Source organism: Eretmochelys imbricata, chromosome 9 (assembly GCF_965152235.1).
Source record: "Eretmochelys imbricata isolate rEreImb1 chromosome 9, rEreImb1.hap1, whole genome shotgun sequence".
In the NCBI taxonomy this organism is placed as follows: Eukaryota; Metazoa; Chordata; order Testudines; family Cheloniidae; genus Eretmochelys; species Eretmochelys imbricata.
In genome coordinates, this window is record NC_135580.1 from 53,537,089 (window position 1) to 53,560,588 (window position 23,500).

Sequence of the window (23,500 nt, forward strand, 5' to 3'; positions counted from 1 at the left end):
CCCCCAGTTCTTGCCTAGTGGGAGCAGCATTTATCACTGTTCTGGAAAAAAAAAATCACATGTACACTTGAGTTATTGATTAGCTCAGGAAAGGACAAATATCATCTTTGCATTTGAAGTGTGACTTCAGGAAAATATGGATTGTTCAGCAATAGGAAAACATTATTTATGCTAATACTGTGAAGGGGATGGCCAAGATGGGCTTTAAAAGGAGTTAAAATTTTGTCTAGTTTAGTTTCTTATACTAGAAATAAAATCTAAGCGACGAATTCTGTCCTTGGTTTCTATTGACCGTAGTGAGAGCCACAAGTACGAATGGCAATTTGCCCCCCCCCCCGCCCCACTTTACACGGTTTACTAGGGAGCCAGTTACTGTCCCTCATGATGGTTTTTAGTGCAATTTGCATGCCAGTGCAAATGACTGTTTGTAGCAGGGCTGAGAGAGGCCTCTGCTGGAGTGGCTGTGAACTCCTGCCCAAGCAGCATTGCTGCAGCCTTCCTGGGGCTCCTGCTTGGATAACTGAAAATTGTAAGTGAATGCTGGTTGGTACAAAGTGGCAAGCCAGTGAAGATGGCATCTAAAGCAAGCCAGTGGGCGTTGGCTGCAAGAGTCTTGACACATTGGTGCGCCTGTGTGTGTTTGTCAAGTTTCGTCTTACAAAAGAAGAGTGCGTTTACTTTTCTTCTGTGTTTGACATTTGACACCTTATGACTCAATCCATTATACATGGAAAGGTTCCCCGGTGTATTAAGCAGTGACTGTTAAAGACTGATTGCAAAGGAGCCGATTCTTATTTCTGCTGTTTGCTGCTCATTAGTGGTATATAAAGATGGCCTGATCAAGTTTGTATTTAAAGGTTCTTATTGTTTACCTTAGAAATCTTAGGAATAGCAAGGTCTGATATTCTGGTTTTTACTGGAGAACTCTTTGGAGAAGCAGGAAAATTGTTCAGCTCTCTTGAAGAAAAGACAATATCGCATCTTTCAGAGAAAGCTTTTTTCCCCAAGAGTTGGTGAGGCATTTGAGTTAAACAGTGTCTAACATACACACACCATAAAGTGTGTTTTACACATCTGACTAAACATTATTATTTGTAAACGGTAGTGCCCAGAGGTCCCAGCCAAGGTCATAGCCTCATTGTGCTACAGACAGGTACTGAGACACAGACCCCGTCCTAAAGGTCTTCCAGTCTAAATAGACAAGACAAAGGATGAGAGGGGAAACAGAGCTAAGTGATGTGTCCAAGGTCAAATGGCTGGTCAGTAGCAGAGCTGGGACCAGAACATGAGTTTTCTGATGCCCACCGAGGTTCCTTATTCATTAGGCCATGCTGGCTCTACACAGCCCCTCCCCATGCAAGTTTCAGATTTTTGAATGTCATCACCACATTAGGCTTCCAGCAAAAATGGAGACGTCAAGACCTGTTATTTCTAATATAAAAAACCAAGCCAATTACTTTTTTAAAAAGGCAGCAGTTTGAGGCCTCCTTTATGCGTTGTAAAAGAGTAAAGCAAGAAAGGGACAAACCCTGTTTTGTTTTGGAGTTCCGCCTTTATGTGACAGCTTGTTGCTTTGGCAGTGAGAACGCTGCTCTACAGGCTGAGCCAAGCCCGCTGCAGGCAACAGAACTACTCACCTTGCCTTCAGTGGGACCCATAGAGTACACGTGACTCTAGACAGGCACCAATGGATACTGCCTATGGAACTCCACTGAAACAACAAAAGCACACCCTTCCCCCCTCCCTGGGCTGACTGGGCTGCGTGAGCCATGAGTTACCTGTGAACAGCAAAGCTGATAGTTATCTCCAAACCAGGAGCCATCCAAACCACTGCAGCTTCCAATAGTAGGACCTGTCTTTGCCTTAGCCTGTACCCTATGCCATCATCTTCATAAACTAAATTACAGCTTTGCCCCCATTAACTCATCTTTTCCCTGGAGTGAGTTGACTGAATTAGACCAAGCGCCCAATTAAGGCCCCTAACTATATTCAAGATTAGTGGATGAAAGTGAAAGGTACCTTCTTGGGTGTGGCTAAAGCTTTGAAAAATAGTTTCACTTCTAAGCACAAAATAGCATGGCTGGAATTGTAGCAGCACAGCATAGTAGATAATGTTTCCATTGAGGTCAGCAGGTTCTGAACCATTGTACAATAGCAGCATAGCTACTACAGAAGAGCTAACAAACTTCCTGAAAAGGCCAGCCCTTTCCACATGTTTACATCTCTCTCACCCACCCCCCCATTTAATTTTTGGGAGCATGTCTCCTTACCACAACTATGCTTGGTCGAGTCATATATTGGAGTGTATTCACTCAGATGAGTTCTCTAAGTGTCTTCACTTCTTCTACTGCTCCCGAGACAGCTGTTCTGTACATTTTCACAAACGAGGCTCTGACTCTTCCCATCTGGTTAGGCAGCCACATCACCATGGCCGAGCTCCTCAGCACTTATATGGGTGTTGACGAGTGCCTGTAAAAACTGAAATGACGGTTAATGAGGTGGCACAGGTAAGCATTTTGCAAGAGCATAACAGGCCAGATCCTCAGCTGGTGTACGTTGCCTTCACTGGGCCTCTCCCAAAGGAGTGACATCAATTTACACTCACTGAGCACCTGGTCCTAGATATTTTAGGAGCGGTAAAGGGCTATTCAGCCAGCTAGGATTTAAAAACTCTTGCTGCTTCTTCAACTTTGGTTCCTTCTTCTGGGAAGACACCTTGCTGTCTTTCAAATCCGTGTTTTTCCATTGGCTTCAATGACTCTCTCCAGTACTTCAATCTATATATTTATCCCAGTTCTGCCTGGGGGGCAAAGTGTTAGATTATGTCCCTTCATTTTGAAAGTGGTTGCTGGTGGCAAGGAGACAGCATGATCTAGTGGCTAGAGCACAGATCTAGGGCTCAGGAGTGCTGGGTTCAATTCATGGCTCTGCTGTGAGTCCACGGGCAAGTCACTGCCGCTGTAATGAGAGCCTTCCTGTTTGCTCTCACACTATGGGACCTCTGCACCCACAAATCAGCCTGCGACCTCTTCTGGGTGCAATCACCAGTGCCTTTTATTTACAGTGTCAGATCCCACTGCCTTCTATTTACAGACCGCTTCCACTAGCACTCCAGGGGACAACTAGCTTCTCCAGCAAGAAGGGACACACACCCTTGGCAGCGGCTGCTGCTCCACCGCCTGCCTGCCAGCCCTATATTGCCAGCTAATGAGGCCCGTAGGTGCTTCCCTTCTATCAATTAGGCATGGCATGCTTAGCCAGCCCCAATTAATGCTTCTTAATTGGAGCTGGGCTAACAGAGGGCTGGCTCATGACCTCCTGGCCAGCACCCTGTTACATGCCTCCCCCCTTATGAGCTGCCAGGGCTAGCCGACCTCGACCCCTCTGCCCGGGGGGCTCCTCCGGGGAAGTTCGCCACTCTTGGCCAGGCAATCCCTGGCATCCTCTCCTGGGGTTTTTCCCATCCCCTACCTGCAAAATGTACATTGCTCAGGAGGGGTGGCTGCCCCTCAGTTCCGCCTCTGCCCGCAGGTCATCACACCAGTCGCACCCCTGCAGCATCCCATCCCCTGTATCCCCTTTACTTTTAGTAGGGGGTCAGGATCCATCCTACCATCCTGTGGGACTCTCTCTGCCTCAGTTTTCCCCCACACCACCCAGCATTCCCTCCCTGGGGAGTGGTGTTATGGGGTGCTGCAATTGCCTCCTCTCCTTTTCCAAGGGGCTCAAGCTGGCTAGCTCCCCCATACACCCTTCCTGCAGGTCTTCTTGATCTGGGTTCTGTTGTCTAGGGTTCTCTTCTTTGCTATCTCTGGGACTTTGCTCATCTTACCCACTTGGGATCCTCGGTCTAGGGATATGCTCCTTCGGGGCACCTCTCCACTTCTTTCTCGGTAGTGGGCCCCAGTCCCTACTTAACACCACCGGGTATGGTAGCCCCTCTAGCACCCCAACCTGCTTCCCCTTGAAGCAGCCCCTCACTTCGAGGGGCACCTGGGTCACTGGGCAGGACCTCTTGTCCCATAGATACACTCAGGGGCCATCCTTGCCTCCACGATCAGCCAGTGCGGCTTCACCAGCCCTAGCCCCCTCTGTATGAGCAAGCAGGCTAACACGGTATCTACCAGGCCTGTTTGGAGGTTCCTCCCAATCCTCACCGGGATGGTGGACAGTTTGTCCCTCTTTCTACCCCCCAACTTGAGTCCAGCCACAAAACTCAGTCCACCCCATACTCCATATCAGGGCAGTCACATTTTGTATGGCCAGGTCTCCCACACTGCCAGCAAACAAGCTTGGTGGGCCTCTCGGGCGCTCCTCGGGGCTCCCCCTTTCTCTCTGGGCCTTTCCCAGAAAAGGTTCTATCTCTTTATTCCCTGACTCCTTGTCTTTACGGGGTCTGTCCTCCCTCTGGGGACCCTCTGCCTTGATATATTCCTAGGTCAACCTGACCTCTGCCTCAACGGTGATAGGCTGATGACACCTCACCCAGATGCGGATGTTCTCAGGGAGGCTCTGCAGTCATTGTCTTAGGACCAACATATCCATCATTTCACCCACCGTGCGTGTCTCTGGCCTCAGCCAGCATATGGCCCAGTCCATTAGTCTCTAGGCATACGTCCGGGGCTGCATCGCCACCATCAGTCAGGCCACCCGGAACTTTTGGCAGTACTGCTCTATAGACAGGCCCATCCAGTCTAGAATGGCCACCCTCACTGCCTCATAGTTCTGGGCTTGCTCATTGCTCAAGGCCATATAGGCCGCTTAAGCCTCTCTCATCAGGCATGGAGCCAGTTGGAGGGCCCAGGTTGCCCTATCCCACCTGGCACCCATGGCTACCCACTCAAAGGTCCCAAGAATGGCATCTGGATCATCCGCCGGGCTCATTTTACAGAGTCCTCAGCCCGGCGGCCGGGTGCCATCCCCTCCTGCAGGACTCACCACTCTTTGCAGGAGCTGCTGTTGCATGCTAGTCTGCTCCCATATGAACTCTCACAGACTCTGCTGTTGCTCTGCTTGCCAGGACAGTAGGGCCTGGCTCCCAGCCTGGTGGGACTGCTAAAAACTTTGCAGGGCATGCTGCATCTGCTCCTGCTGTTTACCCATCCATTGCAGGGTCTCCTCCATATTCGGGCCACCAACCACTTCACTGGCTCTCGTATCCTGGATGAGCCCCCCATGTGATGAGTGCCTTCCTGCTTACTCTTGCGCTATGGAACCCCTGCACCCACAAATCAGCCTGAGACTTCTTCTGGATGCAATCACCAGTGCCTTTTATTTACAGTCTCAGCTCCCACTGCCTTCTATTTACAGACCACTAGCACCCCAGGGAACAACTAGCTTCTCCAGCAAACAGGAACACCCCCCTGCCCCTTCACTTCCATCCTGCCTGCCAGCCCTATATAGCCCCCTCGCTAATGGGGCCCGCAGGTGCTTCCCTTCTATCAATTAGGTGTGGCATATTCAGCCAGCCCCAATTAATGCTTCTTAATTGGAGCTGGGCTAACAGAGTGCTGGCTCAGGACCTCCTGGCTAGCACCCTGTTACAGCCCCACTCTGTGCCTCAGTTCCCCTTCCAACCTTTTGTCTGTTTAGACTGTAAGGTCCTTAGGGCAAGGATTGTCTTTCAGCATGGTGGAACTCTGATCTCTGTTGCTCTCTCCTGATGCTACTGTAATGTAATAACCATGGTAGTGTGAGAAAATATACAGTGACTGTAACACTCTTTCATACCTGCGAAAGCTTCCATTTCCCTCTTACTAATTAGTTTAGATTCTTCATGCTTGGAATTATCTCTGTTGCCTTGTGCTGAACCCTCTTCACACTAATAATAGCCTTCCTGAGGCATGGTGACCCTGTACGTGTAGAGTTTCAATCTTCAGTTCCTCTGCCCAGAGCTGCCCTAGGGGAGAAACTGGGGTGCGGTTAAGGACGTTGTAAGAAGCTTCCGGGTCTATGTGAAGAAGCGGGCCTGCGGGAGGAGGGCTTGTTTGTTTCTAAAATTAAATCTTAACCAGGCTTATTGGATGAGTAATTTTATCTGCAAACCTGGGGATGATGGGGATTCTGGCCCCTATTCTGGCTGCTTTGTGTAAGAGTTTGATGGCCTGGAGACTAATGGCTTGATTGTCCATGTCGTTACACCAATGTAGCTCTCTGGAATGGCACTGGGCTAATGTGTGGCTGTTGTAGCAGGGTGGAGAACCAGCACTTAGCCCAGTGTCCACAAAGCAGGTGAGTGTAGGTAGGCACAACACAAGTTTCCTCCATGCTGGGAATAACTAAGGTCAGAATAAATCTTGCATCACTGACACAATAACCATAAGCACAGTGGGCCAGATTTTCAGCTGGGGTAAATCACGGTAGCTGTGCTCCTTTTGGAGGAGCAATGCTGATTGATGCTGGCTGAGGAGCCAGCACCCTTTTCTCGGTACATGAAAAGCAATTCTTATTTTATCACAGCACAATGACCTTAAGTCTGACCCACCTGCAGTAAACATACGTGGGGGGTTATCTAATGTCTCAACTTTGCTTTGCCCTGGAGCCAACTTCAAAAGCATTTTATTGACTGGTTTCGCTAACCCCCTGGATGTTCTCCCCAAACTGTTACAAAATAGTCCATGTTTCATAACAGGGATGTTTAAAATATATTCTCAGAAAGTCTTTAGTTAGTGATTGTTAAGGGTAAACAAAATTGTTGATGGTGCGTTATCTTACATAAGCAGTAATAGAAAGATATACAAGATAAGAATATGGCTGAGTTGACCCAGTATATAGCATGGGCTAAATGTACTGTTAATATAACGAAAATTGTCTTCTCTATGTAACATACTAACGATTAGACATTGTGACAGTTCTGTAAAAACGATAAACCAAATCTAAAGCCCAGTTTCATAATTAGGCCAAGTCTTAATTAGGTAGACCCCCAGTGAGCTAGGCCTCCCTGGTACCTCTCTGCATGGCACATAGGAGACTGCAGGTGGGCCATGTAGAATGAGAAGATAGTGCTGCTCAGAGATTCCTCTGTCTCCACCTCAGCAGCTGCCTCAATTTCCTCCATAAAATATCCTTGTAGCCAACAGACCCTGCTGGCAAGGAAAGCGGAGCTGCTTGAAGCATGTTCCCCCAGCACCAGGCGTTACATTCCATGTCTAAAAGCCAGGGCCAGTTAATGCTTGGAGCACCATTAATAATCCTCCTTGCTGTGTGACTCCCCTTACTACTGACACACAAGCTGGCAGCCCAGTAGCCAACTGGCAGCAGAGTGGAAGCTGGCTCAATTGTCATTATTGTAGAGGGGGGATGGGCTAGCCAGGTGCAGAGGAAGAGTCCCACCATGTGACTGGCCACAATTCCTGGACATAGATTTGTATCCTTGTATTTGTATCCAGTGCTGGCTCCCCAGATGAGCTGGTGAGTTATCGGGCTGCTGTGTGGTATCCAGAGCATGAGGATTCTTTGTAGAGTTCCCCTTGTGCCAGTCAGTCCCATGGGGTAAGTCTGGAGGAGTAGATTTCTGCTGTGTGCGATGCCTTTCCCTAATGCCCAACAATGCTATCCATTTTGAATTGGACACCTGGCGGTGGAGAGAGAATAGTCCCAAGGATCCAAGAATGTGGGGAAAACATTCCTTCTGTGCCATGCAGTAAGGTGGGTGCTTTTCCTTAGCAAAAACGTTGCCCTGGAAGCTCCAGGTCTGGAGTTGGCAGGGGGAGTTGTGTGTATGTGGGTGAAGATCCTCTCCCCAGGCACTTGCTTCCCTTTTAATGTAACGTGTGGTTTGGAAGGGAGTCAAGCATCTTGTATAAACAGCCTGCAGTCATGAGCACTCAGCCACTCTGAAGGGAAATGTCAAGGTGATTAAAAGGGGCTTGAGGGAGGCATTTGTGCGTGCGCGTGTTTGTGGGTGCATGTGGGTGCATGCCTTGGCTTTTCTGCACTTCACTCGGTGTGCCTGTACTATTGCACCTTGGTCAGCCATTCACTCAAAGCTCTGCACATCCTGCTGGAGATGGGCAGGCTCCCCGCTGCCTCTGCTAGAGGAGGGTCAGTGATCTATGGATAAGAGTGGCACACAGGATTTTCGCATGCGAGCGGTTTCCCCCGCGCCATTGTTCCCACTTTGTGTCAACATCTCACCTCCCTCAGAATGAGTTGATTTGTTCTTATTTAAACCCTTTTTGGTAAAGGTTTATAAAAGATGAGTGAGCTGTCACCGAGGTGCTCAGTGCATGCTGCAGGCAACTAGGTTCTGTGCCTAGCACTACCATTGACCTGCCATGTGACCTTGGGCTAGTCCAGGGGTCGGCAACCTTTCAGAGGTGGTGTGCCGAGTCTTCATTTATTCACTCTTGGTTATTTAGATAATCCATGCTCTGAGGCGCTTACAATCACCCACTATGTGTCAGGACAGCCCCTAACCCAGCGATCCCTGAGCTTGGCTGGGTATCACTGCTGTGATCCACTTCATAATAATAATAGTAATAATAATAAATGCAGAACATCTTGAGGAAAGAGGAAAAACCAGCAATGTTTAAAGAAGAAGGAGAATTATAGACAAATTATTCTGAGGGAGAAGGGAGAGATTGAAGCCAAGTGCAGACAGGCCGGCACATAGAAAGACACCAGGGGAATGGTTAGAGAAAAAGAGGAGGTCAAAGACCTGCTAAGGGACATGCAAAGCTACAGTGGGAGTTTGATGCCCAGCTCCCATTTGTGCCTTTGAACAACTTCCCCTTCATTATCACAAGCTGGATATCTTCTCTCCTCAGAGTGATGCTTTCAGTCCAGCTCCTCAGTCCTCCTCAGGCCAATGCTCAGGAATACCCCAGTCATACAAGAAGCGCCTTTCACCATTACTTATGCACAATGCCTCTGTGGGATTTGGACATTCTTAGTCCAGTAAGCACCTAGTTTGCTGGATGTGAGGGAACTCCTGGATCAGGTACCTAGCTATATCAGCTCGAGACTGACCAAAGCACATCTGGAAAACTCCACAATCCAGCCTGGCTCCTGAAACTAACCTAGATCAGAGGTTGTTTTGTAATATTGTGGGTGGTATTCCAATTTCAGCTTTTCCAGAGTAATAAAACTCCCCTGCCCTTCAGTTCCCATCCCCTGGCCTCACAGCCAATGATATCAGGTGCTGGTCTTCGCATTTGCCTGGTTTCCGTGCCCACCTTCACTTGGGATGGTTCCACCTCCCTGAGTTTGTTAGTGTGTTGTTCACCCTGCATACAGAAGCCCGCAGCAAAGAGTATTAAAAATCAGTATTATTAAACCAGCCCCTTCAGCTGGGGTCACCCAGGCTCCTGTGCGGGGAGGAGAATCCTACACATCAGTTACAGTGGTGGGGAAGGGAGAGGATCAAATTGCTGCTGCATAGAGACAGGGCCTAGGGCATGTCTATACAGTCAACACCCCCCATTCTCCTGGTGCTAGGGAGTCTCAGAGCTCAGGTCAGCTGCCGCGGGTGCCCAGTGCAGGGCTAAAACTAGCAGTGTAGACATTTAGGCTCAGCTGGAGCCTGTGCTATGAGACCCTCCCTCTAGCCGGGTTTCAGAGCCTGTGCTCCAGGCTGAGTTAGAACGTCTGCACTGCTATTTTTAGCCCGCACCTGACTCCATTGACCTGGGCTCTGAGACTCACTGCCGCAGGGGGTTTTCGCCATGTAGATGTGCCCTTAGGGTCTCAGCTGTAAAATGGATAGTTGTTTATATTACATTAGCACTGGCAGGCCCCAGCTGAGATATGCTAGGTGTGCTACAGACGCACTGTGAGAAACAGCCCCAGCCCCAAAGAGCTTCCAGTCTAACCAGAGGGGGAGGGACGTACCCAAGTAGGTCAGTGGCAGAGTCATAAATGGACCCTTGGCCTGCTGAGCTACAGCCCTAGCCACCAGAGCATGCTGCCCCCATCCCGCTCTAACCATGGCCTGCTGAGCTACAGCTTGTGACTCTGGGCATTTTCTATAATATATTTGTGAATCCTGTGTGTGCCTCAGTTTCCCCCATACTTTGCATTGCTACTCAGTGGGGAGTGGGGGAAAAGGTGTTATCCAGTGCTTGCACTCCCCTGCCTTAGCAGTGGTTACACTCCTCCATCTGTCTGCCTTTGGCCCCATTGGCACTCCTTCCCCACGGTCCCTCCCTGCATCACTCTCTGCCTCAGGCCCCACTGTCACGCCTCTCCCCACCCCCTCTGTCACCCTGCCTTAGCCTGTCAGGGGTCTGGCCAAGGAGAGTCAGACGGATTCAATTCCTGTCAACACCCCTCAAGAGGGTTCCTTCTGCCATCCAGCCAGTGACTCCTAATGAAGGGGATCATTGGCACGAGGGCAGAGAATTCCTTCTCTCATCACCACTTGCTCTCCTTCAACAAGTGTATCTGCTGCTCTCCCCTATCCTGTCAATTGTGATGTCCAGTCTCTCCATTTTGGACTCCTCTGCTGCATCTAGCCTTTGGTTTCCTTCCCCATCCTCGCTGTCTTCTGCTGCCATCAAGGTTTCTGCTTTCAACCTTTCTTCTCTCTGAGCCTGGGCTTTCATCTCCCAGCTCTGTCGGCCCTTCCACTGCCCACCTTTGGCTCTCCCCAGAGCTCTGGACCTTCCTGTTTTTTTCCATGCTGCTGAGCACTTTTGGAGAAGGGCTTGGGAGCCTGCTGACTCTTTCCATGTAAATTCATCCTCTCAGCTCCGCCCTCTCCTTTGTGTACAGCTTTGCTTCTCTTGCCTAGCCCTTTGCACCATAGACTCTCACTAGCTGCTCTGTACCCTCGGTGCTCCCAGCCCCCATCCTCTAATGCTTCCTAATTAGCCCTCCTTAAGCAGGATCCAGCTGGATTTTCAAAAACTAGTTGAACATGATCTGTCAATGAGATTCTTCCTCTCCACAAGAAGCCACCTTTGGCCCAGGCTTGACTCGGAGCTCTCCTTTCTATTGTTGGCCTCTGACCCTCAACTTGTCCTCTTGAGCCCATCCCCTCCCTCACTTCTCCCTTTCTTCTGGCTCCAATTTCTCTGCCTGCAATCATGCTAGTGTATCCACTCTACCAGATATCTATGTCCCCATGGAGTCTCCTCTTATCCTACAACCTTACTCTTGAGTTTGCGAAGGAGCCTGAACCAAAACCCCAGATCTGGATCCTGGTTCAGATCCAAGTTCACAGCTTGAACCTACCTCTGTAATAATAAACCAAATCTGAACACCCAGGGAGAAATCCTGGCCCCACTGAAATCAATGGAAAAAGCTCCTTTTGACTTCAGTGGGGTCAGGATTTCACCCCAAGAAATTTGGGAAAGTTCAGGTGTTGATCCAGATATGAAACCTTCAGATTCCATGCTGTTTGGATCTGGGGTTTGGTGCAGCTCATGGCAGAGACATAAAGATTGGATATAGGGTTTTGGTTTGGACTCAGCTTGGGGAAAATCACCAGTTTCCTTTCACATGCTTCATTTTCATTTCCAGAGGACACTGCTGCATTAACATTGCATAAGATCTCCATGTATGATTTAGTTGGGGATTGGTCCTGCTTTGAGCAGAGGGTTGGACTAGATGACCTCTTGTGGTCCCTTCCAACCCTGATATTCTATGATTCTGTTCTATGATTCTATGGTCTTTCCCATCCGCCCTCAGAGCTGTGTCTGGCCTCTCAGGCGCTACCACCATACCAATAGAGAATAATCCTTATTATTATCCCAGCCACAGACTTGAGGAGTTTGTTAGCACTGTGATACCTTTCATCCCCAGTGTGCAGATCCAGGCTTCCCAACTTTATCTTTGCTGGGCATTCTTCCGGAGTCCGGCAAATATTTGATTTCCTGAGAATTTACATAAAAAGACTTTTCCCTATCCTTAATAAATTTTTAGATAGTATTGGCACAGTTTGGACAAGTCACATTCCCAAGAAAATAAAGGAAAACGGAGCTTGCTAAATATAGATCAAAGAGGTTTGAGAGTGTCCTATTCCATCTCCGGAAGCGGATGACTTCCTTGCTGTATTTTACCCTTGCTCTTTTGATCGTATTCCTGCCCCACCCCAAGTAGCCTACATATTCCCTCTCCAACTCTCTATTTGTTGCGCTAGCCCATACATTTGGTTTCCTCTGCCAGGCCCCATAGGTAGTGTGGCCCTAGGGATCCCAGCTCTCTGCTTCTCTTGTCATGCCATAAAGATCTTTAAGTTGTAATAATACTTTGCACGGATACAACCCCTTTCATCTGTGGTTCTTAAAGCTCTTTACAAACAATAACCCGGCCTCTTAGATGGGGGATAGTTTCACCTGTTTTATATATGACTGAAATGGAGGCACATCTTGATGATAATGGGCCAGATCTTCAACTCCATTTTACACTGATATACATGAGTTGAGAATCTGGCACTGAGTTATTTGCTTGGACAGCACAATAAGTCTCTCTCTGCAGGGCAGGGACTGTCTCTTTGTTAGACGTTTGTTCAGCACCTAGGACAATGGGACCCTGGCCTCTGGGCACCAGTGTAATACAAATAATAAATCAGTGCAGAGTTAAGAACACAACCCAGGATTCTCAACTTCCTGTCCCCTTTTCTAACCACTAGACAACACTCCTTCCCAAACTCAATCAATTACTTCCCAGCAGGGAAAAAAGGATATGTTGTTTGCAGCAACTGATAAAATGCAATAAAACTATGTATTCCGGGTTATTAAACACTATAAATATTTTACAGTATATAATCCTTAATCCCCAGCAGCCATAAAAGTGAACACATGCATAGTACTACTGAGTCATAATATTTAGCATTTCTCTTGCATAATTACATGTTCGATGCCCTGCACAAATGTTAATGAATTAATTAAGAAGGAATAATGCATGCAGTCCTTTCAGGAGACATTTCCATCTTCATAAGCATCTATAGCCAGCCTGCTACTAAAGAACCAGAGTCCCCTGCCATGCGTTTTCCTACTCCAGGGTTCTGGTGGTGCAGCAAGGAAGCAGGTTTAGCTGCAAAAGTCACAGGAGGTCTGTAAAGCAGCTGCAGTCGAGGCAGTAAACCATTTATCAGGCCATGACTGCCCAGCAACTGCTTGCATAGAGTGTTAAAGTCCAGAATTCCCGGCAGAGTTAAAAGTCCAGCTTGTTCTAGCACACAGATATCCTGGGAAGGGGACCCACAGCAGAATTTCTCACACTCACAATAGTGGAAGATTCCATTTCAGCTTGTACCACATCACCCACCGTATGAAGGAGTAAGCCTTCCCATCCTGCAGCCTCCGCATAGGGAGTGAGCCACTCATACTTACCACAAGCCTGATCTAGCCCCTGCTATGGCTTTTTCACTAATGGCTCCCCCATCAGCCTTGCCATGGAAGAGTACACTTGGGTGAAACTTACTAGGCAAAATGCTGACTGAGGGATTCCTAGCTCCTAAACTGGTCAAAACAAAATGTATAGGTTCCTGAGTCTAATTCTGAATTTACTTTTTATTAAAAATCATAATCACTATTATTAGTATTTCAGCACCACCAGCAGAGCTCAGGGCCCCATTGTGCTGAGCACTGCACAGCCACAGAATAAGACACAGTCCTTGGCCCCAGATTTTACAGCTTAAATGGGCATGGAAAGACTTGCCCAAGGGCACACAGCATGTCAGTGGCAAAGCTAGGAACAGCAGACAGGCTTCCAGGATCCCAGGCCAGCCCTACCCATTGTACAATGCCGCCACTATCCAAGCAGCTCCGATTTCGTTGCTCAGCTAGTCAGCTACAAAGAAAACAAAAGCGTGTGGGAGAGAGGCAGTACGTAGGGTTACACAAGTGGGTGCCAGTGCAGTACAGGGGCTTTGCGACAAGTCACCCTGCAGCAGGCCAGTGCTGAACCGCTTTCCTCTGGCTGTGGCATGCCTGCTGCTCCTGCTGCAGTTCCTTTCTCCGTAATGGTGTCCCCAGTTTTGCTCAGCCGTGTCTCGCTGGCTTTGGGCCTCAGCTGCACCCTAGAAACCTCGGTGTTAGCCAGCACAGTGACTCCCTCAAAGCACCTCTGCAGCTGTGAGGTCCATTGGGGAGCAAAAGATGTCAGACATGCGGTGGTGAGACATGGGTAGGGCTCTGGATGCATCGGCGCAAGGGAAGAAGGATGACAGATCCCTTTAGCTAGGGAGTCAGTGTGCCTAGGGTCTATTCTGCTAGCCGGCAGGGAGCAGGGAACACAGAACTCTAGGGAAACCCACGAAGATAACACGGAGCTTTAGTTTTGTCTTGTTATAGATGGCAAAGAACTGATGAGTGACTCTCCTGGAGTTGTTGGGCGGCACAGGAATATTTAGCTAGGTTTCAGGACACACTTTACCAGCTCTTACCATCCTCCCACAATCCCTCATTGAAAGCATTCAGCCTGCACAAGGCAGGAGGTCTGTATAGTTCTTGTGGCACCTTACGAAAGCTCATGCTCAAATAAATTGGTTAGTCTCTAAGGTGCCACAAGTACTCCTTTTCTTTTTGCGAATACAGACTAACACGGCTGCTACTCTGAAACCCGTATAGTTCTTGGCCATAGCTCTGCCCATAGCTCGTCTCTGAGTCTGTGAGCTGGGAGTGCTGCAGAGGGGGATGCTTGCCTTTGGGGGAATCAGGCCAGCGTGAGAATGGACCTCATGTCACTGTGCCAACAAGCCAGAAGCAAGACGAATGGATCCAGAAGCCGAGCTCCATCCTGGTCTCCTCGGTCGGCTGTTGACTTGGTTACACGCCAGCATGGGGTGTGGCTCTTGGCTCCGTAGGGGCGTCGCTCAGTTACTAACTGTAATGTTATGTTGTTTTGCTCACAGGTGTTTGTGATTTGCCATGGCCTTCTCCAGTTATTCCAGCTTCTTTACAGTGCTAACTTCAAGAGCAGCCTGACCACCATTGAGAAGCGCTTTGGGCTCTCCAGTCTCTCTTCCGGCTTCATCTCCAGCCTGCATGAGGTAATTGCCTGAGATGCACGCGAATGGGCTTGGCTGGGAGACGTGAGGTTGGAGGCATTTCTCTTTTTGAAGGAGCTCTGGGCCCTATCTCTGTGTTTCCTTAGAAAGCCTACAAGTGCCAGATGAGCTGATTGCTGGGTCTGCCTGCCAGAGACTCCCACCGTCGGGGTAAACAGAGATTTGGGAGGAGCAGGAGTATAAGGGACTGTGGGACTAGAATTGTTGTCTGGGGAGTAGAGTACTGCTCCAGACAAGCCTTTCTTCCCTCTCCTCTTACCCTCACCTCTCCTCTCACTTTTAAAGGGCAGATGCTTCCTACCGGAACTGGGCCATCTGCCCTGGTGCTCCACCTCTGTCTCTGCCGCACCACTTACAGTACTCCCTCCCACCAGCAGGGGTGCTGCAGGATTTCAGGGTCACAGTGGGAAAGCTGGGAGCCAGCAGGGGAAGCAGCCAGCAGCAGGACATTGGGACCTCATCTGCACTACATTCGTGTCCCTAAAATTCCCCGTGGCTGCCACACCCAGCTGTGACAGCAATGGTGGGAATGCCATTGTAGTCAGGGCTCAGGTGGGCTCAGTTGGGCGCTGGTGTTTTGCCCGTCATGTCACACTCTGACAAGCATAACAGTTTCAAATTTCAGGGGTGGCCTTAGCCCTGTCTACACTGGTGCTCCCACCATTTGCTACAGAGGGGTGGGGCCATTTCAGGGAAAGAAGTATAGTTTGCACACAGCTTTAGAGGATGGCAGCTAGTGGGACTCTTCATTAGAGGCCACTGTGACCTGGAACACTCTAATCCTCCTAAGGGGATAGTCTTAGCGGAGACGTGAGGGGGAGAAAGAAACAGCTAAAGCTAGAACATGGTTCTCCCGCTTTAATCACTGCTGGGAAGAGAACCTGACCTACATCTTGGTGCCTATCTGCAGTGGAGGCAGGCTACTCCCATGGTTTTAACTGAAATGAACGTCATGCCAAGACCTCAGAAGTGCTGCTGGGAGCAATATGTAATGTCTTGTTACATGAAGGTGCAACCCCCAATTTGTTTCATGGGTATTTGTTAAAACATTACTGAATCCTTTGCATCACCTGGGACTAAAATAGAGCATTACCAAATGCTGGTAGGTTTTATTATAGCAGCGCTGGAGTAGTGCCACCATAATTAGGGATCTGTCAGCATTTTCCGTGAGAAATCCCTGTTTTCAGGCATTCCTAACTCAGATTTCGTTATTCACTCTGGGCTGGGATCTGGCTTACAACTGTGGTGTAGCCCCTGAATTGTAGGTTTTTTGTTCTTTCCCCTGCACTCCTGGTGCCCAAGAGGGCCCATAGATCCAGCTAGACTGGTGCAAAAGGGGCTGTAGGACAGGTATGAATCCCCTGGAGAATGCCACAGATGCATAGGCCCCTCTGCCCAGGCACAGAGTCAGTTCCGCTTGCTCTGTGTCATCTCTGCAGCAGCTGCAGATGCATGCAGAGTTCTGGGGAGGGCGGAAGGTTCAGCGGTGTCAGAGTGGGGGCAGGTTAGAGGAAGGAGGGCTCCAAGTGTGAGCAAGGGGAGCGGGGGGCATCTCTGGGGCAAACCTGAGCCCCGGCAATTCCATGCTCCTGCAACAGGGACATTGAAACAGGGGCACAACTTAAGACCCTGACTCAGCAAGGCACTTAAAGTTAGGCATATACTGAAACACCCCGCTGAATCAGGACTACGGGCAGTCTTGAGCTCTGCACTCGTGATGCACTAGACCCTGCAGCCCCTGAACAGGGAACATGTAAACGGTCCCCTTCCACTCATGCAGCAGTGTTAATGTGAATCAGTGCCTCTGTTCACCAAACACTCTCAGCTCCTTCTGGCCATTGCTAAGAGGAGAGACAGCCATCAACAGCCCCAAGAATGGAGTACGCTCCCCAGTGCTCCCAGCCCCTGCTGGCCCTGAAGCAAAGGACTGACTTTGAACTTGCATTCCCTGCATGGTTTTGGGTAGTGGTAGCACTATATTGCTGGGCTGGCCTCAATTTGGCTGTTTTCAAGTTATAACTCAGCTACTCATGACTCAGGAACAGCTGTGATTTAAACCTAAAATTTGGCAGGTGGTTGGTCTTTGGCATGGGGCAGAATCAAGTCTGGAAAGGAAAAATGTAAAACCTCAGAGGTGTTTAATTAACAAGGTGGCTGCTGCACGTGCACAGCACGTTCTCTCCAAGAATTCCATCAAGGCTGTTCCTTATTACACGTACGGCTCCTGAAATGGGAAGCTCCAATTGGAGAAACTCAAGTAACATTGCAACGCAGGTCCTGGCACGTAATCAGTGCACAGTGGTATACAGAGGCCAACAGTTAGCTAGGCATGGTGAGAGGTGGTGTAGAAGTGCCTTAGACAGTAGCTAGTTAGATAGCACTGGTCAGATACCCAGATAAATACTTCTCTTTCCTTCTTTCATCCTAAACATTTTATTTCCTTTTTCCTTCTAGTGCATTCATTCATTCTCTATAAATTTAATTTGGCCCATTAAGATTGTTATCACTTCCCTGTGGGAAGGCAGCTTGCCAGCTTCCTTCACATATGGGTGATTAGGCCGCCGCTCACATAAATATGCCGTATCTCTAGCAGTCTGGCCATCTGTCTCCCGCTCTCCACCTAGAGATTGGTTTGGAGTGATTGCTAGATGTCTTGTATGGGATATTTAGCTTACACAAGGTCCTATAAAACCCTCCTGTTCAATGTATATGTGGAGCTGCTGAGGAAGGTACTGAAATGACTTGGGTAATAGTATCGCTTCTATGTTGTGATGTCATGCAGCTCTGTCCTGTTCTTATGGGTTGTGGATGACACGGATTTTCAGTCTAACCCAATTGCTGGGCAAGATTTGGATGTTTAATCCGGACAGGCATAGGTTCCATATGTTCAGATTTTTCAAGAGAGTTCAGCATGTTGTGTGTTGAGCCCTTCTGAAAATCTGTCCCAGAATGGGTTGGGTAAGGATCTTGAGGATAAGTAATAAGTGGAGTGGAGGTGTGGTTCCATCTGCATCAGTGAGGGGGGTCTCTTCTCTCTGTTCCAAAGCAGTTCACAGAAGTGCTTTTGGATCCCTGTTTCCTCCTGGAATCACTGGTGCCATTGGTGCCCTCAAACCCCTTTTTCTCACTTATGCCAGGCCAGATTTTTGTGAGCTTTTTCTCTCAGATCCGGATGTCACCACTGTGATCTCTGCCTCAGTGACTTCTAGGTTAGATTATTGCATTTCACTGGAAAGTTCTCTGGTTCTGAGGTCACTAGGGTACACCAGCTAGCAGCCCTAGATGTAATTGTCTGGGTTCTAAATGTTCTTATTGGAAAATCTTAATCTCTGGAATTTACTTCCTGCACTGGTCTGACTAAGTCCATGTTTGTCCTTTAGGGCATGATGCCCATTTCTTTTCCCAGGTTCTTGTGTGGGGAGTGAAAGTTAGCGATTGCTCAATTTTGAGGAATTATTTTTTTCTCTTGCTGTGTAACCAATGGTCAAATACACATGCACCCCAGAATGCGTAATTGGGTGTATTTTGTGAAATAAACAAATACAGCTTATCTGGTTCCTGTGAAAGTCTAATATATTTCATTCACATTCGTATTCTCAGCACTTTCTGGGACAAATGCTGGCGCTCCGCTTACTTGGAATGGTACTTGCTGTATCTACGTAGGGTGCTCAACTGACAAATTATGGATTTAGGGTGGGATTTTCAAAGAAGTCTAAGAAAGTTAGTTGCCCATCTCCTGTTGCCCAACTCTCCTAGTCCCTCTTTGAAAATTCTAGCCTTACAGATATTCAGAAGCACTCAGCACTGGCCTGATTCTGCTCCCGTTAAGTCAATGAGAGTTTTACCACTGACTTCAAGGGCAGCGGAATTAGGCTAACGCTGATCATCTTTGAAAATCCCACCCTAAGCTTTTAGTGTCACAAATTATACCCATCATCCACATCCATATGGGTTTACAATGTGCACCCTAGCAATGCAGGGTGGTCATTCTCCTGGAAAGTGCATTTCCTGTGCTCCAAACCATTCTAGATAAAAGTCCACATCCAAAGTCTGTTGAAGTGAGTGGGACTCTTTCCGTTGACTTTGGGCTTTGGCTTAGACCTAAAATGTGGTGAAACAGATACCGAAGTTCCAATTTGAATGGGCGAAATAACCAGCTTTAAGTGATTATAATGTCAGTCCCCCTGAAATGTTCTGGCAAAGCCCTGAACCATGTCCTAACACTCACAGCTGGGACACACCAATTTCCCCAGGACTTCTCATCCATAAAAGATATTGCCCTGTGCTTAGACCCTTCATCTTCAGAGCAAGGCAGATAACATGTGGGACGTTCCATTACAGCAATAACTTGTAGGGGGTGAAATAACAGTCTCTGTCATCCTGTTCAGAGACCATCGATTTTCAAACAACAGAGTTGTCTTTGTTTCAGCACTTTATAATATTTTTATGTGAGCTCCCCGCCTGTCTTTCTGGGATTATAAAGTTTTCTCATTTACTATTAAAGAAATTTCAACAATCACAAGAGACAAACGAGTCAGACCACACAAATATATAAAAAAGGATATTTAGACATAATTAACTAATTTAATAATGTTAAGTTTGTTCCAACTGACAAAACCCATGTAATTATAACTTTATGCAACTCACCCATTCTGGCTATGAATTGTACGCTCTGTAGAATTGTTTTGCGATCTCTACAGCTGTACTAGGGAAATGGCTTCAAACTGAACACCTAGATCCAAACATCACCTCACATTACAGAGCTTCAGATGCCAGAGCCAGAACCTATCTCTACCAGGAACAAATGGGAAAGGAGGTGGTGATGCAGTGTGACTTTATCACTCTATTGTGGGGGGCGGGGGAGGAAGGTTGATAGTTTATGCCAGCTCCCAAAAGGTACATTTCCAAAGCATCATGTGGGGATTTAGTTGTGTTAGTCCAGGGGTTCTCAAACTGGGGGTCAGGACCCCTCAGGGGGTCACGAGGTTATTACATGGGGGTCATGAGCTGTCAGCCTCCACCCCAAACCCCGCTTTGCCTCCAGCGTTTATAATGGTGTTAAATATATAAACAAGTGTTTTTAATTTATAAAGGGGATTGCACTCAGAAGCTTGTTAGGTGAAAGGGGTCACCAGTACAATAGTTTGAGAACCACTGTGTTAGTCGTATATTCAAATCCTTTAAGGGGATTGTTATGAGGGGATTGTTATGAAGCATATTTTTGTGTGCATGTTGAAAGCTATCTAGGGCCAGATTTTCACCTGGTGTGAATCAGCATAGCCCCGCTGATGTCAATAGAGCGAGGATGGTTTACACCAGCCGAGGATAGGAAGAACCCTAAATCATCCAACAGTAACAGGTGTTAACTTGCTGGAAGCTGAGTGGAACCCTTTCTTCTGGCAAAGCCTGCCCCAATCCATGACAACCCAGACAACAAGAAGCAAAGTCTGGAATTCAGATGATCCACTTTGGTGTTTAAAGGAAACCTGCTGAGCTTTAGCACATGAATAGGTCCCTACCAAAGTCATGGTCATTTTTGTCAATTTCACAGTCATATGGTTTTAAAATTAGTCAGTTTCACATTTTCAGATGTTTACACCTGAAATTTCACAGTGTGGTAATGGTGGAGATCCCAACCCAAAGCAGGGTCATGAGGGGTCACAAAGCTGTTGTAGGGAGGTGGTGGGATTGCCACTCTCACTTCAGTGCTGCCTGCAGAGCTGGGCTCTGAAGGCAGCAGCCGCGGAGCTTCCTGCAGCCAAGGGAGGTTCCCGGAGGTGGGTCTGATCTCCCTGTGCTGCTGGAAGCACCCCAGCCAGGGACTCCTAGCTGCTGGTCCTAGCCAGGCTGGGAGGGACAGGAGGACTTCCTCTTCCCCTGCACAGCTGCTCTTGGCCGGGAGGGTGTGGGGTGGGAGGTCAGACCCATCTCCAGGTACCTCTCCTGGCTGTCCTGGCTTCAGAGCCAGCTGAAGCTTCCTGCACCCAGGGGAGGTACCTGGAAGTGGTCTGATCTCCCCCCAAGAACAGTCATACAGGAAAAGAGGAAGTCCCATCCCTCCCCAGCCCAGCTGACACTAGCAGCTAGAGCCCAATGCATAGTAGGAGCCGCCCAGCTGAGGCGCTCTGCCCCACCCCCACCTCCATCCCCATCCCTCGTCCTCTCCTCCAATAGCTAGATTTCCCAGGGGAGCTCTGATTTCATGGTCCGTGATTCATTTTTCACGGCTGTGAATTTGGTAGGGCCCTACACATGAGCAATAACATTGTCCTTTAAAAAACAGTAATAATGCACAATTTACCCCAAAGGGGATATTTAAAACAGGCTAGTGATTCCCAGAAAGGAGTGAAGCCCAGTCTAGTTAGATCATTATCTGGCCTTCTCTGGGCCCTCACACAAACACATTCAACAACCACAAAGCAAGAGTAACTGTTAGCGGAATGATATCAGATTGGAGGGAGATCTCAAGTGGGGTTCCACAGGGATCTGTTCTGGGTCCGGTGTTGTTTAACATATTAATTAATGACTTGGATGTAGGTATACAGAGCATACTGATCAAGTTTGCAGATGACACAAAGCTAGAGGGGTTGCCAATAATTTGGAATCTTGATAAACTGGAGAACTGGGCTATAGACAACAAAATGAAATTCAGCAAAGACAGATGTAAAATGCTACACTTAGGGAAGAAAAAACAAATGCACAAATACAGAATGGGGGAACTGAGCACTGCTGAGAAGGATCTGGGAGTTGTGGTGGATCACAACCTCAACGTAAGACAGCAATGTGATGCTGTTGCAAAAAAAAAAAATAAATAAAGCAAATGGCACTTTAGGTTGCATTAACAGAGGCATAGCATGCAAATCATCTCTCTTGGACGGTTTAGATACAACAAATCCTGCATCTCGGCAGGGATTTAGACTAAATGACCTTGGTGGTCCCTCCTAACCCTATGATTCTATGATTCTCCTGGGCAAAAAAAGGTCAGCTTCTGGCCAGCATTGCTTTCCTGGTTTTCTGGCTGTTCCTTTGGGGAGCAGGGACTCCAGACACCCCATGTGCCTGTCTCTCTCCCCTCTTTCTTTTTGTTCCATTGTCTCTTTTTCTCCTTGCATACTTTCACTCTTTCTTGAGGCCATCCTCTGTTTCCCTCTCTCCACTTCCCTTCTTCTTTTCTCTTTCCCATCAGTCATAAGCATTAAGGCCTGGTGTACACTACAAACCTGGGTCAATGGAAGCTGCCTTATGCCTACCTAAAAATGTATGTGTCTACACTACCAGGTCCCTTCCACCAACCTAACTCGCCTGTAATGTCGACTTAATTACTCCTCCTCTGTGAGAGGCACAGCACTTAATTCTATATTGATGGGTCAACAGAGAGGCAGTGTAGATGCAGCATTGTATAAGTCAATTGAATTGGCCGCCAGGAGGTGTTCCACAAAGCTCTGCTGTGACCACTCCAGAAATTGTTTTCAGCTCTGCTGCACAGCAGCCAGGTACACAGGAAACAGCCCTTCCACTGTTAAAGCCCTGGGAACTTTTGAATTCCCACTTCCTGTTGATCAGCGCGGAGAGTTTGCCAGCCCAGCTGGGCTGATCATGGCACTCCAGCCTTCAGTACACAGGAGGTGGTGGACCTTAATGGTCTGTGGGGAGAAGAGTTTGTGCAGACATGGCTCCGATACAGCTGAAGAAATGTAGACATCTATGGAAAGATCGTGCAGGGCATGTGGGAGAAGGGCTACAGCAGGGACGTACAGTAGTTTTGCATGAAAATCAAAGAACCAGAAGACAAGGGAGGCATACCAGAAGACAAGGGAGGCATACTAGAAGACAAGGGAAGCGAACAGTCATTCTGGTTCTGCACTACAGACATGCTACTTCTACAATAAGCTGCATGTGATTCTTGGCAGCGACCCCATCACTACCCCCCAAACCCAGTTTGGATACCTCCCGGGAGTCTGAGTCCTGGGCCACCTCAGACAACAACAAGGAGGACATTCTGGATGAGGAGGAGGAGAATGGGAGACAGGCGAGTGAGGGACCATTCTCCCTGAGAGCCAAGAGCTATTTTTAATGCCGGAGCAGTTCAGCCAGTCGCAGGACAGCATGGTGGCCAAGTGTGATGCCAGGGAAGGAACCTTTGGTGAGTATGCAATTCCAATCAAACTGTAGGGGTTGCATGTTTTTATATTTTATGTTTAATCTGAAGAAAAAATTAGGTGCAGTGGGAATTTGCTTCCCAGTGGCCACTCCAGCTATGCAGAAGGTGCCCCCCTGGAAAAGACTGTTTATGTGCACAGGGGTGGCCCAGGAATCCTCTATGGAGATCCCCAGGAAACTTTCGTGGAAGTACTCTGTAATCCTTTGCAGCAGGTTTCTGGGAAAGGCTGCCTTATTTCTTCCACCACGGTAGGACACTTTCCCACACCACTCTAGTATTAACCTGCTGGTACCATTGTGGAACACAGCATAGCAGCATAAGGACCAGGTCTGAACCCAGGTGCTTGCAAATCTGCTCCCTTGCTGCCTCTGTTATCCTCAGGA

At 48.3% G+C, this 23,500-nt stretch overlaps 1 protein-coding gene across 1 annotated transcript in view; it reads left to right on the top strand.

The window, feature by feature from the left end:
• SLCO2A1 (solute carrier organic anion transporter family member 2A1) overlaps positions 1–23,500 on the top strand; it is an 84,642-nt gene that overhangs the window by 11,675 nt on the left and 49,467 nt on the right. Inside the window, exon 2 of the mRNA XM_077826862.1 lies at positions 14,801–14,938. Coding sequence (XP_077682988.1) covers positions 14,801–14,938 — 138 coding nt within the window. The remainder of the gene's footprint in view (positions 1–14,800; positions 14,939–23,500) is intronic.